At 57.7% G+C, this 14,934-nt stretch overlaps 3 protein-coding genes across 22 annotated transcripts in view; 2 read left to right on the top strand and 1 right to left on the bottom strand.

Annotated features, from left to right (window-relative positions):
• The window catches only part of C1H1orf167 (chromosome 1 C1orf167 homolog), a 16,966-nt gene extending 15,720 nt beyond the window's left edge, over nucleotides 1-1,246 (top strand). Inside the window, 1 exon segment of the mRNA XM_089916419.1 lies at nucleotides 258-1,246. Coding sequence (XP_089772545.1) covers nucleotides 258-407 — 150 coding nt within the window. The 3' untranslated portion in view covers nucleotides 408-1,246.
• On the bottom strand, nucleotides 1,202-14,575 carry MTHFR (methylenetetrahydrofolate reductase). Of its 10 annotated transcripts, XM_089901173.1 has the most exons (14): nucleotides 14,465-14,575; nucleotides 14,049-14,172; nucleotides 12,411-13,613; nucleotides 11,883-12,128; nucleotides 10,487-10,725; nucleotides 9,513-9,623; nucleotides 6,546-6,739; nucleotides 5,593-5,843; nucleotides 5,169-5,303; nucleotides 4,811-4,991; nucleotides 4,386-4,568; nucleotides 3,467-3,568; nucleotides 2,478-2,597; nucleotides 1,202-2,112 (listed from the first exon to the last, which is right to left on the bottom strand). In XM_089901173.1, the coding sequence occupies exons 3-14, from the start codon at nucleotides 12,518-12,520 to the stop codon at nucleotides 1,894-1,896; spliced, it is 2,091 nt and encodes a 696-aa protein (XP_089757299.1). In that variant the 5' UTR covers nucleotides 12,521-13,613; nucleotides 14,049-14,172; nucleotides 14,465-14,575; the 3' UTR covers nucleotides 1,202-1,893. The 10 variants fall into 10 exon arrangements, with proteins under 10 accessions (XP_089757299.1, XP_022454506.2, XP_089757292.1 ...); XM_022598798.3 differs by lacking the exon at nucleotides 12,411-13,613; XM_089901166.1 differs by lacking the exon at nucleotides 14,465-14,575 and having other exon boundaries at nucleotides 14,049-14,452.
• CLCN6 (Cl-/H+ antiporter 6) overlaps nucleotides 14,349-14,934 on the top strand; it is a 30,366-nt gene continuing 29,780 nt past the window's right edge. For 4 of the 11 annotated variants that reach the window (XR_002648073.3, XR_002648074.3, XR_016388991.1 and 1 more), the window contains exon 1: nucleotides 14,354-14,934. Coding sequence is in view for 6 of the 11 variants with exons in the window: in XM_089901153.1 (XP_089757279.1) it covers nucleotides 14,848-14,934 (87 nt within the window). In the remaining 5 variants the exon portion in view is untranslated. The other 7 variants (XR_016388989.1, XR_002648072.3, XM_089901142.1 and 4 more) reach the window with 4 other exon arrangements.

Below are 14,934 nucleotides of genomic sequence, written 5' to 3'. Positions count from 1 at the left end.
TGGTCCGGGCACGGGCTTGGCCTGTGGCACAGCTGCCGCTCACACCACCTGTGTTGGGTGTGGGTCGCTGAGCGCCACCCCCTGATGTGCACTCAGAACCCAGCTTCCCTGATCGCAGGCCTGTGCGTCTGGCCCGGGGCAGAGGGAAGGGCCTCCTCTTCCCTCGAGGGCAGAAGGAGCTGGGCCCCGGAGTTCCTCCAGCACTGACAGCACACACCCAGGAGGGAGCCAAAGAGCTTCCTGCTCCCCGATTCCAGGCCTTTGAAACATGGCACCAGCGTCTGGCAGCCAGGGGCCTGAGGGGCAGAGCCAGCAGCAGTGGGAGGCCTCGGAGCAGGCAGGAAGCCACCAGAGCCCCTGTGCTTGGTGGACTTGGGGTGAAGCAGGGGGCCCAGCAGCAGCTGTGACCCGCTCCCCTGGAAAGGAAGGCAGATCGGAGCCCCACCCACCTGAGGAGTACAGGCTCAGGCACAAGGCACTCAGGCCAAGAGCTCTGAAGGACAATAAAACGCCCTCCTTAGCCTCGGCTGCTTCTCTCTGTCTCTCCTAAAGGCTGCCCCCTGCCCCAGCCAACCAGCCCCTCTGACCTGCTTCCTCTGCCGTCAGGCCGCCCTGTGGACAACCGGCCCCCTCTCCACCCCCCACCGCCCCCCGGAGCCGGTGAAGCCCCGCAAGCAGGGGCTGGGACAGGGAGTCAGTCACAGCCCCTGGGCGGTGGGGCCTGAGGGCTGATGCCTGGGGAGCAGTGCCAGACAGACAGCTTCCGGGACAGGGTGCATGGAGGGGAGGGAGCGGCGGGCAGAAGGAGGTCCTGCCCAAAAAATAAGCCAGGAAGAAGTCAGTCCTGCTCGGGCCAACCTCACTTTCGCCCTCGATGGTAACAGGCAGGGCATCCCTTCACCCCTCAGAGCCAGGGGAGAAAAGGGAAGGCCAAGGGCTCCACCACGCACAAAGGTTCAGACACCTTTAACCCTTAAGAGGCACTTTCTCTCTCGAGCGTGTGAGGAGACAACTGAGGGTAAGCTGTGACAAAGCGAGAGAGAGGCATGGACATATATACGCTACCAAACGTAAGGTAGATAGCTAGTGGGAAGCAGCCGCATAGCACAGGGAGATCAGCTCTGTGCTTTGTGACCACCTGGAGGGGTGGGATAGGGAGGGTGGGAGGGAGGGAGACGCAAGAGGGAAGAGATATGGGAACATATGTATAACTGATTCACTTTGTTATAAAGCAGAAACTAACACACCATTGTAAAGCAATTGTACTCCAATAAAGATGTAAAAAAAAAACAAAAAAAACCCCCAGCGCTGTAGAAAAGGGAGAAACTCAGCTGAGCTCTCGGCTAGGAGGCGACAACTATTAGGTTTCAGTCCAAGGCCCATCCAGGGACCAGGGCCTGGCAGGGCAGTGGGCCGCCCCTTCATTCCCGAGTGGGTCGTGCCTGGCTGCCAACGCCTTGGAGGTGGAAGGCTGCAGCGCCTTGACCTCGCCATGTCTCCTCTGCAATCCCACAGAGCCCACTGCCATGTTCGCTTTGCTTGTCCTCCATAGGCCCCAAGAGCAAGGTCACTGGCAGTCCCAGGCTGGCTCCTAGGGGCTCCGTCAATGACAACCCTTCTCAGGGAGGATGCGTTCTGCCCACGTGCTCCTCTGGGGGATGGGGCTGCTTCCCACGGGAGCACAGACTCTCAGCTAAGCAGGGAACACCTGGCTCCCGTGTGGGGCGGACTCCGGTCCAGCCAGAGCCTGGAATCCTCACACCAGTCTAGCTGCCATCATCGTGTCAGGGGGTGGGGGGAAGCGAAGGAGAACGGGGGTCTCCCAGAGAACCAGGACGGAGAGGAGGAAGGCGGGACACAGTGGCCTCAAGCTAAGGCTGTCAGGGCTCAGGGTCACGGTGCCTCCGTCTCCCTCTTGCTCTGGGGGGGCCCGTTGAGAAGCTCAAACGTGTCTTCCACCACCTGCCACAGACAGCTGTCCAGCGGGAACTCGTTGTCCACCAGGTTGACCAGGAAGTAGTTGTCGTGGATGTGCTGGATGATCATGCGGGATGGGGACTCCTCCTCATACAGCTTGCCCCACTGCTCGATCCACAGGGCGAAGGCCTCGTCCTGCACGCACACACAGGCGTGCACGCGCACACACACACGGAGACACCGGCACACACACAGACAGAAAGACACAGGTACATGCGCGGTCCCACATACAGACACGCCGGCCAGGTTAACAGGGCTGCCCTAGGGCCAGGGCTCCACACTCAGCACCCCAAGGGCCTCTGCTGCTGCCCCACGAGACGTTTCCAAGAATAGAACTCGGCCCACTGCCGGTGCCACCCCTGCTCCCCAGCCCAGAAGTAAACACCATGAGTCAGAGTCAGGGCGCTGCCAGCCCTGGGGGTGCGGCCCCCAGCCGCCCCGCCCGCCCGCCCAAGGCTCTGGAGGTGGGCAGGGCAGGCCTGCTCCCGGCCCCCCCTTACCTTCCAGAACATGAAGCTGACTGGGTCCACCACTGTGGGCTGGATGATCTCTCGCCCAGGGAAGATGCCCCAAGTGACGGCGTTGGGCTGCAGCTCGGGGGCGTTGGTGATGTTGTCACCCTGCGGGGCGGGGGGGTGGCGCAGTGAGTAGGGCCAGACTTGGGGTGCAGACAGCTCCAGCCCTCTCTCCCCGGGGGTGTGCTCCGCCCCTCCTCCCGCCGTCACCGCCCCACCCCTGCCCCGCCTCTGCAGCTCTGTGACTGCCACGAGCCTGAAACCCAGACGTCACCCTGGGCTTTTCCTTCCTCCTCTTACGCTCCAATCAGCTCCACACCCACTGGTACTGCTCACTCCCTCTCGTGTCCAGCCTCGTGTCCAGCCTGGCCAGGCCTCTCTTTGCTACTCAGACCACCAGGGCTGCTGACTCTAGTCTCCCCTGGCCCTGTTAGCCACACAGCTGTCCCCTGGGACCTGCCCAAAATAAAACATGGAGCCAAGGCTCCCTCTTGCTTATACGGTAAAACCCAAGTTCCAAGCAGGACAACTGAGACCCCTGAGGACCCGGCCCCGGCTCAACGCTTCAGCCTCACTCTGACCCCATTTGGCAGCGATGCCTCTGCATGCCCTCTGCCCTGTCCCTGGGATGCCCTTTTACTCCCCATCCTTAAAGATTCAGGCCACACAGGAACTCTCCAAACACCTCCCCCGATCTCTCGAGCGGGACATCCCTCCCTTGGATCCCCAGCTTCTTCCTACGCTGAACTTTACTGTTATAAAGTGCAACTGCTTTTCACCCATTCATAATTATTCACTGATGGCTTCCCTCGCTAGGCTGGGAGCTCTCGGAGGGCAGGGGCCTGGCTCTGTCTGCATATCCATCTGGTACGATGCGTGGGCCACTGGGCACTCCGTGACTGCTGAATGGTGGAGTAAACGTGGTGCCCTCACCCCGGCCCTGCTGAGCGCCCTTTGACCCGGGGCCGGCCCACCTTCACATCCACGATGTGGTAATTCACCCGGAGCTCGTACTTCTTCAGCACCTGCAAAAGCGCCTCCACTGTCTCTCGGGAAGTGAAGAACTCTAAGTAGGCCTGCGGGAGGGAGACAGGTGCCATCACGTAACCCCCAGTCCTTCCTGGATGTCTTCGCTGGGCGCTGCTGAGTGGGCCATGTGCTCTGAAACACCAGACGCCTGCCCTCCTGACCATCCCAGGGAGGCATCCACGAGGACACTTAAGGCATCGGGACTAGCAGTGGCCACTAGTTGGGAGTTGAACCCATAAGCAAAGGGAGGGGAGCAGGTACGTAAGGTTTCTCGGTCTGGACAGGTCTGAGGGACGTCTGCCAGCCCTTTGTCCAGTTGGGAAAGGTTCCATGGAGAAGTCGTTCCAGAAGCTATACAGGGGGCCCAGTTTGGCAAGTAAGGCAAGAGAGGCCTGACACACCCCATCCCCCTGTCTGCTGGGTGGAGGGCTTCTCCAGCACCACCTGGCCACCAGGGATTAAGCTGGGCTTATTTAAATTCACTTCCCAGAGCCCTCAGGCTTTAGCTTAGAATGTAATTTTAACTCCAGCAGCCCCAGGAGAAAGGGGTCCACAAGGAACAGTAATAATAGCTCCCAGTTAGGGGATGCTTCCCACGTGCTAAGCACTTTATGTGCTTTGTCACGTTTCATCCCCAGAACACAATGTGACATATCCCCATTTTACAGAAGGGAAAGCTGAGGCCCAGAGTGGTCAAGTGACCAGCCTACCCAGGTCTGTCTGACTCCGAGCCTGAGATCGTATCCATTCTGATCCCCGGCCGCTCAGAACAAAAAGCCCCTGAGATGAAGGCCTCTGTCCCCAGCTCTGGGGAACCCCTGCAGGCAGGTCAAGGGAGGGTAGCCCTGTGCGTCCCTGCCACACCTTCTGGAAGACATAGCCCCCACCGGGGCCCCAGCCCACGATGGGGTCGGAGGACGGCTTCCCGTTGATGTTGGGCTGGGAGTTGATGGTGAGGATGCCCCGCCGGTTCACTCGCAGCAGCTCCTCCTTCATCAGGCTGGTCTCAGCCGCTAGGGGCTCATCATTCCAGGGCAGGCAAGTAACCTGGGGAGGGTAAGCCGGGCTGAGTCCCTCCCTGTCACGGTGCCCATCAGAGGCCCAGCCTGTCTCTGCTTCCGTAAGCCCCTTCCAGGCACCCCACGTGGGGACCCCCCAACTCACCTTCTCCCTTTGCTGAGGTGCCACCTCCAGGCACAGCGATGAGGCTCAGGGTGGGGCAGTCACGCCCGCGTCTGGCCCATGGGGCGAGGGGAGGTACCCAGGGATCCCATCCCAGCAGCACTCACTTTATAGCCGTTCTGGTTCGGCTCTCCCGAGAGGTAGTGGGCAAAGACTTCAAAGACACTTTCTTCACTGGTCAGCTCCTCCCCCCACATCTTCAGCAGCTCTTCCTTTGGGGACTTGCTCTTCAGGTAGAAGAGGTAGTAGTCCTTCAGCTCCCCAAAGGCCGGAGAGGAGGAATTGCCCCTGGTGGAGGAGGTGCCCGGAAGTCAAGGCACACCCCTGACCTTGGGCTCCAGACAGTAGCATCCACCTGCCCCGGGGGTGGGGGGCGGGGGGGGCATTCCTGTGAATACTGTCCCGAGGGCTCCACCATGATTGGTCTCCCTCCTCCCAAGAAACAGTTCATTTGCAATGGCTCACCAGCGGCCGTTGGGGAACTCATCCCACTCCTGGGTGCGATAAATGTAACTCTTTGGTCTGGAGGCCCAGAAGATGGGACGGACATCTTCCTCCCGGCGCTTGGGGTGGGCACTGATGGCCCAGGGCAGGGGACGTCTGGGTGAGAATGGAGACAGAAAGGGTCAAGGCTTGGTCAGAGGGAGGGGGCACCACTGAACCTGGGTTCTTCCATCTTGACTCGTAAATGTCAAGCCGGATGGCATTCCCGCTGAGACTGGAGCCCTAAGGGTGCCACTAGCCACGGCACCGACATCCCCTCTGTGCCCCCTTGGCAGCCAGCACTGCCAGCTAGGGCACACTCATTCTGTGACTTCTCTCTGACCTCCCTGCCCACCCGACTCTCCTCTGTGGCTCCAGGGCCTGAATTCGGGGCCACTGGCCTCACCTGGGGTCCTCGATCCACATGCCCAAGCGCTTCAGCACCTCCGTTGTGGCCATCTCGCGGTTGAGGGTGTAGAAGTGCAGGCCCGGCACCGAGCCGCTTGCCAGAAGCTCCCGGCACAGGCTCAGCGCCTGCTCGATGCCGTAGTTACGGATGGCGGCGTCGTTGTCTTTGATTGGCTCGATCACGTCCTTGACCTGCTGCGGCACCTCCAGCTTGGACAGCTTTACAAGCTGCCGGAGGGAGCGGTAGCCCTGCCCAAGACACAGGGGGCCGTGGGTCCCATCTCCCTGCGCGTCTCTCACCCCAAATACTTATCCCCCCACCAGGCCTCCTGGCTCTGCAGTGCGACACAGACTGACCCGGGAAAGTCAGACCATCGTGTACCAGCACTTTCTGCAGCCGCCGCCCACAGCATTACTGCCATTGGCCTCAGCCGGCCCTCTGGCCCCTAGATGTGCCTATTGATAGATGGTGGTCGCCTAAGCCAGTGGTCCCCAGGCCTGACCAACGGCCAGAATCGCCTGCCAAGCTTCAGAAACGCACAAGTCCCCAGGTCCCACCTCAGATCTATTACGTCAGAACTTCTAGGCATGGGATCTGGAAATCCACGTTTTAAAAGAGCTTATTAAATGATTCTGGTGAGCCAAGTTTGGGAAACACTGATTTAACCCAAATTTATAATGAGAGTAATAATCCCTTTTAGTGACACTTATCAATAAGCCCCTCCAACAGTTACCGTTGCTATTTTGGGGAGACATAAGAGGTAATCAAAAGAGGGGGGCAAGACAACATTTTGCAAGGACTGAGCACCCGTCTGACGAAAATCTAATGAGCGTCAAAGAAGAACTTTGGCCTGAACTCGGCACTTCAGGTTCACTTTGGCCTGAACCAAGGCCCTGGCCTGTGCTAGGACGGGGGCGGTGGGAGTCCATGAGCCCTCTCGGGACCCTCACCTGAATAGGGAAGATTCCGGGGAGGATGGGGCAAGTAATGCCTATCTCGGAGCAAGCCCTAACAAAGCGGAAGAAAGTGTCGGCCTCAAAGAAGAGCTGGGTGATGACGAAGTCGGCTCCCGCGGCCACCTTCTCCTTCAGGTGCTTCAGGCCAGCCTCAAAGCTCTCTGCGTCGGGGTGGCCTTTGGGGTAACCTGCCAACAGGGATGACAGTAGAGAGAGACTGGCTCCACCTGCTCGAGGGGAGTGATGAAGCAACCAGAGAGCTGGGGACGGAGAGCTCCGGATCCATACCTTCCAACCCCACGGCACGGACAGGCTGAAGCGGTGATGGCTGGGCTCGTCTGATGCGCCCCTCACCCTGGAGGTGACCCTCGGTGAACGCTGCCTTAAAGCCACCCTCCCAAGAGTGGGGATGGATTGCCCCCAAACACCCACACTGTCCTGCCATCAGCCAGGCCAATCTGGCCTGCACTTTGTGGCCACGGAAGAGAGGAAATGCTACATTCACAGCAGCCAGCCAGCCTTGGAGTAATGGGCTTGACTCTAGGTACTGGATTACAACAGTGCTTGTAATTTCACATTAAAATTACTCAGGGGTCCCAGACAGTGCAAAGTCAGAAACCACGTTACACAAGGAATAAATGAAGAGAGTAGAGATGTTCTGCTTGAAGAAAAGAACGCAGAGAATATGGTAACTATTTCTAGACGCCCGCAAGTCTGTCACTGGGAAAAAGGAGTCACCTTAGTCGAGTTCCTTATTCCATCTTCTGGGCTGCTTCTGATGGCAGAAGTAGGATCAGTTTCAGAGCGCTGCCTGACAGTGGAACGGGCAGCCCCACAAAGGAATGGACTCCCAGTGTGTGAAAACAACGCGGCAGGGCGACGACCCTGTGCCGGGATGCCTGGGAGGCGGGGCCAGACGTCCTCTAGGTTCCCGACTAGCTCCAGGAACGGTGTGCTCCCTTCCCTAAACGACTGAACTTACTAGTGGCTCTGCCTACACAGGAAAGACCACAGGCCTTAATGAACTGCAAGCAGAGGGCCAGCTTCCTCAGCCTGAGGCCAGGGCAGGACCCCAAGCTGGGGCAAGCCTGAACCCACACTGTTGGGTAGCCGGGCTGCTTTGCTGTGATAATACAGTTTCGTTCTTAAGAAACCCTGAGTCATCAAAACTGGATATAAAAACGACTGTCTTGGGGATGGGCGTGGGAGGATTAAACACTAGAGCTTTATACTTTTATACTATACTATACTATGCTTTTATACTTTATACTATTTTTCCAGCAGAAATTTCAGGAACAGAGGTTTTAATAGCTGAAACTCTATGAAATCTCAACAGCACCCAACAAATCCAGCAATTGCTTACGTCTGGATTTTGCTCAGTTTTACTATATTCTTGTTCTGTCACGGCCAGCTGGGTGCCTTCTAATCTACCAGCCCTCTTTTTCATCACTTTACCATAAGCAAAGCACCAAACCGTTCAGCAACTGTGCGCTCACAGCTCTGCTGGTTCCCCCTGGTGATCGTCCAATGCCCACCACACGTGGGCACATTCCCCAATCAACCGACTGTCTCGTGGCCGCACGACCAACGACACTTCAATTCCTACCTCCTCATTGGGGCCTCCTAGACTCATCCACCTCAACGCCCTCTTCTCAACACTAAGAACAGCGGACGTGTACATGGGGGCCTGGGGATGCAGCCCAAAGTCCCCACAACAAGTAATTTCCTTGAGGCCACGTGGCTTGTATTTTTAAATTCAGATCACTTTGATTAGCTACTCCATAATGTAGCCATGTTAATAAGAATGATATGATTTTCCCCAAAATATTTGAGAAAAATTGTCATGCTAAGGTGATGTGTCAGATTAATCCCCGGACTTCCCGTGTCCCTGGCACACACTGCCTCACCACACCCAAGCCCCCGTTTGAGAAGCTGAAGGCCCAGACCCCATGAGTCGGGGCAAGAGGGAAGGCCACGCCATCTGTTTCCAGCAGCTGAGCCTTGCCTCCTGGCTGTAGCTAAAGAAACTAGAGTTGAGCTGACGCAGTTCTCTCTCCTGACCATTTGGAACTGACGCTGAGACCTGTCAATCAGTCTGGGCGAGCCAGGAGCAGGCGGCAGGTCACATGTGTACCGTACATATCAGAGACAGAAAAAGCGTACATATCAGGTCTACTGGATGAGGCATGAAGCAGCGGGGGGGGGGGGGGCAGAGAGAATGAGGGAGGGCCTTGGATTCTGCCTGCCTCCTGGTTCCAGCGCTTAATGAGGTCTGATGCCGTTTCCTGACCTTGTTCTGAGATTCCCTGTCCCCGGAACCTTAATAAATATACCTCTTTTGTTTAAAGAAGAATAGGGCTGGGAAGCAGGCTAAGAGCAAGAAAAGGCAGAGGAAGGGACTTCCCTGGTGGTCCAGTGGTAAAGAATCCGGATGCCTCGCAACGTCTGAGATCCCACATGCCGCGGGGCAACTAAGCCCGCGAGCCACAACTACTGAGCTCGCACACCTCAACCAGAGCCCGCGTGCCGCCAACTACAGAACCCACGCGCCGCAACTACAGAGCCCACGCATCCTGGAGCCTGTGCGCCACAACTAGAGAGAGAAAACCCGCAAGCCGCCGCTAGAGAGAAGCCCGCACACCACAATGAAGAGGCCGTGTGCCGCAACAAAGACCGGACGCAGCCTAAAATAAGAAAGAAAAGAAAAATAAATAAATAATAAAAAGAAAAGGCAGAGGAACAAAAACTTAAGGGGCGGTGGCACGCCTGGGTGGATAGCGGATAACAGAATGATGAGAGGGCAGACGCTGTTCGATCACCCCTGCACCTCTGTCACCCGGCGCAGGCAGGCCGGCGGTGCGCTGAGCTAGCGGGTCCTGACCTGAATGCCGAGGGGGCTCTCTGTGCCTCTCCTTCCTTCCCCTCTCCGGTCCCACCCACTGGGATACCCCAGCCTCTCACCTGCCACACAGACATCGAAGTAGTCACCAAACTCGCTTCGGATGTGCTTCACCAAGTCTACGGCGTAGTTGAAGCCTCCGTCCTCCTCTTCCCACTGGTCACCTATGGGGTCTGCAGGGTTGGAGGTCACAGTGCTGGGTCTCACCAAACCTCCAGGTAGCCTCTCTGTTCCTTCTCCCCCACGCCCAGGACCGTGAGCACGTCGAAGGCAGAGCCTTCCTGTTACTCAAGTTGGTGTCTCCACTTTCTAGCGTAGCACTTGCTAAACAGTGGGAGGGAAGACAGCAGCCGGCCCATCAGACAGTCACTGAGCACCGACTCCGAGGGCCCCGTGCTGGCAGCAGCAGACAGGGAGCAGCTGCAGCTCTGCGTTCAGCCTGGAGCATCGGCGATCCCTTCCCTACTCACACCTGGGTGTGTCCACACACCCTCACCCAAGCCCACGGCTCGTTCTCCCGCTCCCTCGGAACCCTCGCCTCCCGGGAGAATCTTCCGCTCATTTCAAGTGAGAAGTGGTCTTTCGGGTGGTGAGCGAGAGACCACAAGTGCCCACCCATCAGGCTCCCACTTTCCACACTTGTGTGGCCCAGTGACAGTGCGTGCCAGAGGCATAACCAGCTATTCTCGCTCCTGGGACACATGCCAGAGCTGAACTCTTCGACTGGGCCAATGGCCAGGTGCAGCCAGGGATTGATTAATTGCTTGATTAATTGATCAACTGATCGTGTACATCGGGACAGAGGGTTGTGAGGCCCCGGCCACAGGCCCAGCTGAACTCCTACTGCGAGGTCAAGAAGTGGCTCCATCTGTGTGTCGCCCATGTCCTCCTGACCCACACTGCCTATTGATGCTACTGGCAGGGGCGGGACCCTGAGTGTGCTCAGTGTGGGACCTGGAGAAAAGGAAAGGACCGTTCCGGGGACAGAAGTCTTCAGGAAAGCAAGACCCCAGAGAGCAGAGTGCTAACTCCACACCTCCCCTCAGCGCCAGGATGTTCTTCAGGCCCAGACGCTTGGCCTTGTGCAGGTGGCCCGTGATCTCTTCCCGGCTCTGATGGCAGCAGGTCATGTGCAGGATGGTCTCCAGGCCACAGTAGTTCACGGCAGTGCTGGCGATCACCATGGACGAAGTCTCCTTGTCTGAGCCAGGGTCCCCTGCTGGATGCCAGGTCACATCTATGAAGAGGGGACCACCTGCCCCCATCCGGTCAAACCTGTGGGGAATTTCTTTCTGAAGTGGGGCTCCTGTGGGTACACTACCCTTCACCACCTTCCCATGGGGTCTGGGAGTTAGAGAAGCATCACATGCAGGCTGGAATCAGACCGACCTGCATTCATATCCTGGCTTTGCTACTCACTGGCTGTGTGATCTTGGGAGAATTACTTGATCTCTCTGAGCCTCAGTTTCCTGATTTCTATAATGTGGCAGAGGACAGTGCCTACTTCAAAATAATACTCTGAGGATATCATGACAGATGGCTCCACGGCTCTTAAAACAGCGCTGGGTACATGGCAAACACACAATCAATGTGCTATCATTACGATTACTCTTATTGTGGAGATAATATATAATGACAATGAACCAGCTTGTGTGAGAGCAGCACTTTGGCCTTTCAAAGTGCTTGCACGTTTATTATCTCTGGTGAGTTAAGACATTTCAATGGTCAAGGGTTCGGGGACCCCTCAGAGTGGCAAAAGCAGGGCCTCGTTCTAGGGACAAAGAGGGTCAGCAGACACAAGTCTCTTTCCTGCCGCCCCCCAGTTCCGGCGCAGCAGCCAAGAGTCCTGCAGAGCACGGCCACATCTCCATAACTAGAATCAAGAGCTATACGTGCGCACATGCACTGTGTTACAAGCTATAACGTGGTGCATTGAAACATCTTTGTGCCTTCAAACTTCACAGCCTTGGGAGTGACACATAAGAAGTGCAAGCGATAAAAAGCATAAACTTTAAAAAAGGAACTGTGATTCATCAAGTGCTAACATAATCCGGTTGGCATTTCTAGATTTCAAGATGCATAATCCAAATTCCTAACTTGCTGAAAATGTTCTCCAAGCCGCCGTTTTGTAACTTCCTAAACTCTCCTCACGGATCCAGCCCCAAGTTCCGCCTAAGAATTTAGTCTGAGAGGGTCAACATTTTTAGCACATGGAAGACAGTGTCTAAACATTCCAGGTGCTTGGAGGGGCTTTTACAGACAACAGAAGCTGCGTATCAAAGGATCTACCCTGGCTTTGCTTTTTTCCACCCCCTGTGGCTGCCTTTTCCTGCTGGGTCAAAGTGCAGCCCAGCCTCGGGGCTGACAGTTCATCTTTTCCCCCTGCCCCCATCCCCCAGTCTGGCCCTACTCCTTATCTTGCGTTGACTCACCTTGAGATGAGATTGACAGCTCCCTCAGCAGTTCGAGGAGGGAAGAATTCTAGGGAGAACCACTTGTCCCCAGATTCTACCCTCCGCCTCATCTTCTCCCTGAGCCTCTCGTGTCGTTCGGGGTCCAGCACCGGTGTGGGACACCTTGAACTATCCTTGGAGCTCTCGCTGCCACTGCTGCTGCCCTCCCAGCGGGGGCTGGGGCCGCCATGCCCTCTGGGTTCGTTCACCATGGCTGAGCTCCTGCTGCACGGGGTGAGGCAGGGGGCGTGAGAAGGCAGGCAGGCAGCCAGCCCAGCCCCAGCAAGGCAGGATCAAGCGAGAGATGCTGCATTTCCACGCACGAGGAAGGCCGGTGAGGGTACGGGTGACAACGCGCCCACCCAGTGGCTCCACACACCAGTTACGACTGTCTGCGCTGCCTCGCTCCAAGCTTTGCCCTCCGCTGCTGCCCGATTCCGCATATGACAGCCCCCACCCAGCACAGAAACATGCTCCTTCAGCCCGTGGATCCTCCGTGACCGCTACCTGATGGAGGGTGGCACTGAGAACCTCGCGCTGCCGGCCTCCCAGGCCCGCATTCCCAGGGAGGGGCAGCAGTGCCCCGCCGGGAGCACCTTGGGTTTTGGACGGTCCATCTCTGCCAGTGTAAGCTCAGACCCCAGACCACTGGGGAAGAAATGGAGGAACCTTCCCCAGCGGGTGTGTCCGACTGGGCGGAGCTGTGACAAAGGAAGAGCTGAGAGCAGCAGCTGGGGCCGGCGCGAAGGGGCGGGGGCAAGGCTTCCCGGCGAGAGGGAGGGCTGAGGCTCTAGAGGCCGAAGGCGGATGGAAGGGGGGGGACGTGGGGCTGCAGACTGCAGGGCTTGGGTGTGATGAGGCCAACAGATATTCAGGGTGACTGGATCACATGCCAAGGAAGGAACGGCTCAGCCATGGAAACATCTCCTGTTACTTGGAACAGTTTGTACGCATGCAAGCTGGAAGGGGTGAGGGCTTGACAAAGCAGCCTGATTTCTCCCGAGTTTGTGCTTCTCTGAAAAGACCATGTCATGGGTTAGAACTTGACATTGGCTGGGTTCCAAAAACAGCCAAACCCAAATTCAGTAAGGGCATGAATTTATGTCCAACTCAGAACAAAGGCTTAACAGTCCGTGCCTGCCTTCCAGGCTGTTCTCCTTACACACACCAGTGAAGTCAGTTCAAGCGATTACAGCGACTGCAAAGCCACCACGGTGGAAGCCCTGAACCATGGCAACCACAGGCTGGCCGACGAGAGGGCACAGCGCCGTTGGGCAGTTTGGTGGGGAAAATAAGACAAAAACTAAAACAAAACACTACTCTTGCACAGCAAGATGCAAACACACAGTAGTGAAAATCCAGGGTGTGGTGACCTGGAGCATTGGAGGAGCAACCAGGCCAAGTTCACGTCTTTCAGGGAATGTCCACTGCTAAGCCCGTGTTCTTAACCATTTTGGGGGTCCTAGACTCTTGAGAAACTGATGAGATCCAATGCTCCTCTCCCCTCAAACACACACAAGTGCACGTAACACACCCTGGTACACCCAACGTCAAAGAGTTGAGACCAGACCACCGCCAGGGATGCCCATTTTGATTCTGACCTAAAATTCCTGTTTCTCTGTGGGGATGAACGACTAAGAAAGGGGAGAGTGTCAAGATCAGCCTAGTCTGGTCTTTCTTCCGAATTCCAGAGAGTGCCTCATTAATTGTCTGCTGGAACAAAACCAAGAGGGGAGAGGAGGCTGAACCACCCACAAACTAAATGCTCTTTCATCTGTTCATTAAGACTTACTGCATTCCTAGTATGTGCCAGGCATTAGCCTTCTTCCAACATTTTTCACATGCTACCACTTAACCCATTTTAAGCTAGGATCCCATAGCACCCTGGGCTGCAACTGTGGGTTCACATATTTGTCTCCGCTCCCTCTTCCCAGTTCCCTGAGACCAGGGCCGGGTATTCTGCCTATGGTATCTCCGCGCTGGCACCCGGTAACAGCCAGCACTCACTGAGCGCCGACGGGCCAGGCGCTGTCACCCCGTCCTCAAAGCAACCCTCTGCCATTTGATGAGCACTTAATCGGTGCCAGGCACCGAGCAGTGGGGCAATACGGAGCCCACCACTCCCAGAGGGGTCCCGGTGTGCACCTGTGAGCCGGCCGATGCAGTGGGCGTCGGGGACAGCAGTGCCAGCGGCCCACGGCTCTTCTCCAGGTGCTCGGCAGGGAGCCGGAGAGATGCCTCTGGCGCCGGGGGCTCGAGGGCCACGAATCTAGTCACCGGGTCACTAGGTCACGGCCGGGGGCGGAAGCGAAGGCCCAAGTCCACCCCCAGCTCAGGGCCGCCTCAGCCCTGCGGTCCTTCAGTCCAGGCCGGGGGCCGAAAGTTAAGTCTCCGCTTCAAGGTTGAGGATCGCGGGGGGGCGTGCACGCAGAGGGGGCGGGCCGACCGGCCACCACCGCTCCCCGCCCTCCGTCCAGAGCCCGCCCCCGGGTAGGTGGCCCCCAAGGCCCCCAAGGCCCTGGTCTCCCTCCCCGGCGACCACAAGCCTCGCTGTCACTCACCCTCTGGTCGCGGATGACTCAGAGCGCGCGCCCGTCGCAGCTGCGTGGCCGATAAGGAGGCGCCAGCAGACGCGGCGCGGCTCGGGTGGGGGCGCGGCGCCGCTGTCAGGTTGCTTAGGAAGGCGGGGCCAGAGGGTGGAAACCACCCTTGCGGGCGCCCGGAAACCCCGCCCCCAACATGGCGGCGCCCAGAAGTCTCGTTGGAAGCCGTCCCTCCACCGTCATGTGACGCGAGCCCTCGCCTCACCCGTCTGCAGCCACTCCCAGTCTCCGTCCCAAGCTCGAGAGGGCCACGTGACACTCCCGAGGCCAGTCACGTGAGGCGCGGATCTTGGGTGGGAGGGGGTTGGCGGAGGGGTCCAGAGTGGCAGTAAAGGAGGAAGATGGCGGGGTGCAGGGGGTCCCTGTGCTGCTGCTGCAGGTGGTGCTGCTGCTGCGGTGAGCGTGAGACCCGCACCCCAGAGGAGCTG

The sequence above is a fragment of the Delphinapterus leucas genome, chromosome 1, assembly GCF_059928025.1.
Source record: "Delphinapterus leucas isolate spDelLeu-1000000601 "Yukka" chromosome 1, BTC_Dleu_Yukka2, whole genome shotgun sequence".
Lineage (NCBI taxonomy): Eukaryota > Metazoa > Chordata > Mammalia > Artiodactyla > Monodontidae > Delphinapterus > Delphinapterus leucas.
This window is presented reverse-complemented; position numbering and strand designations above follow the sequence as displayed.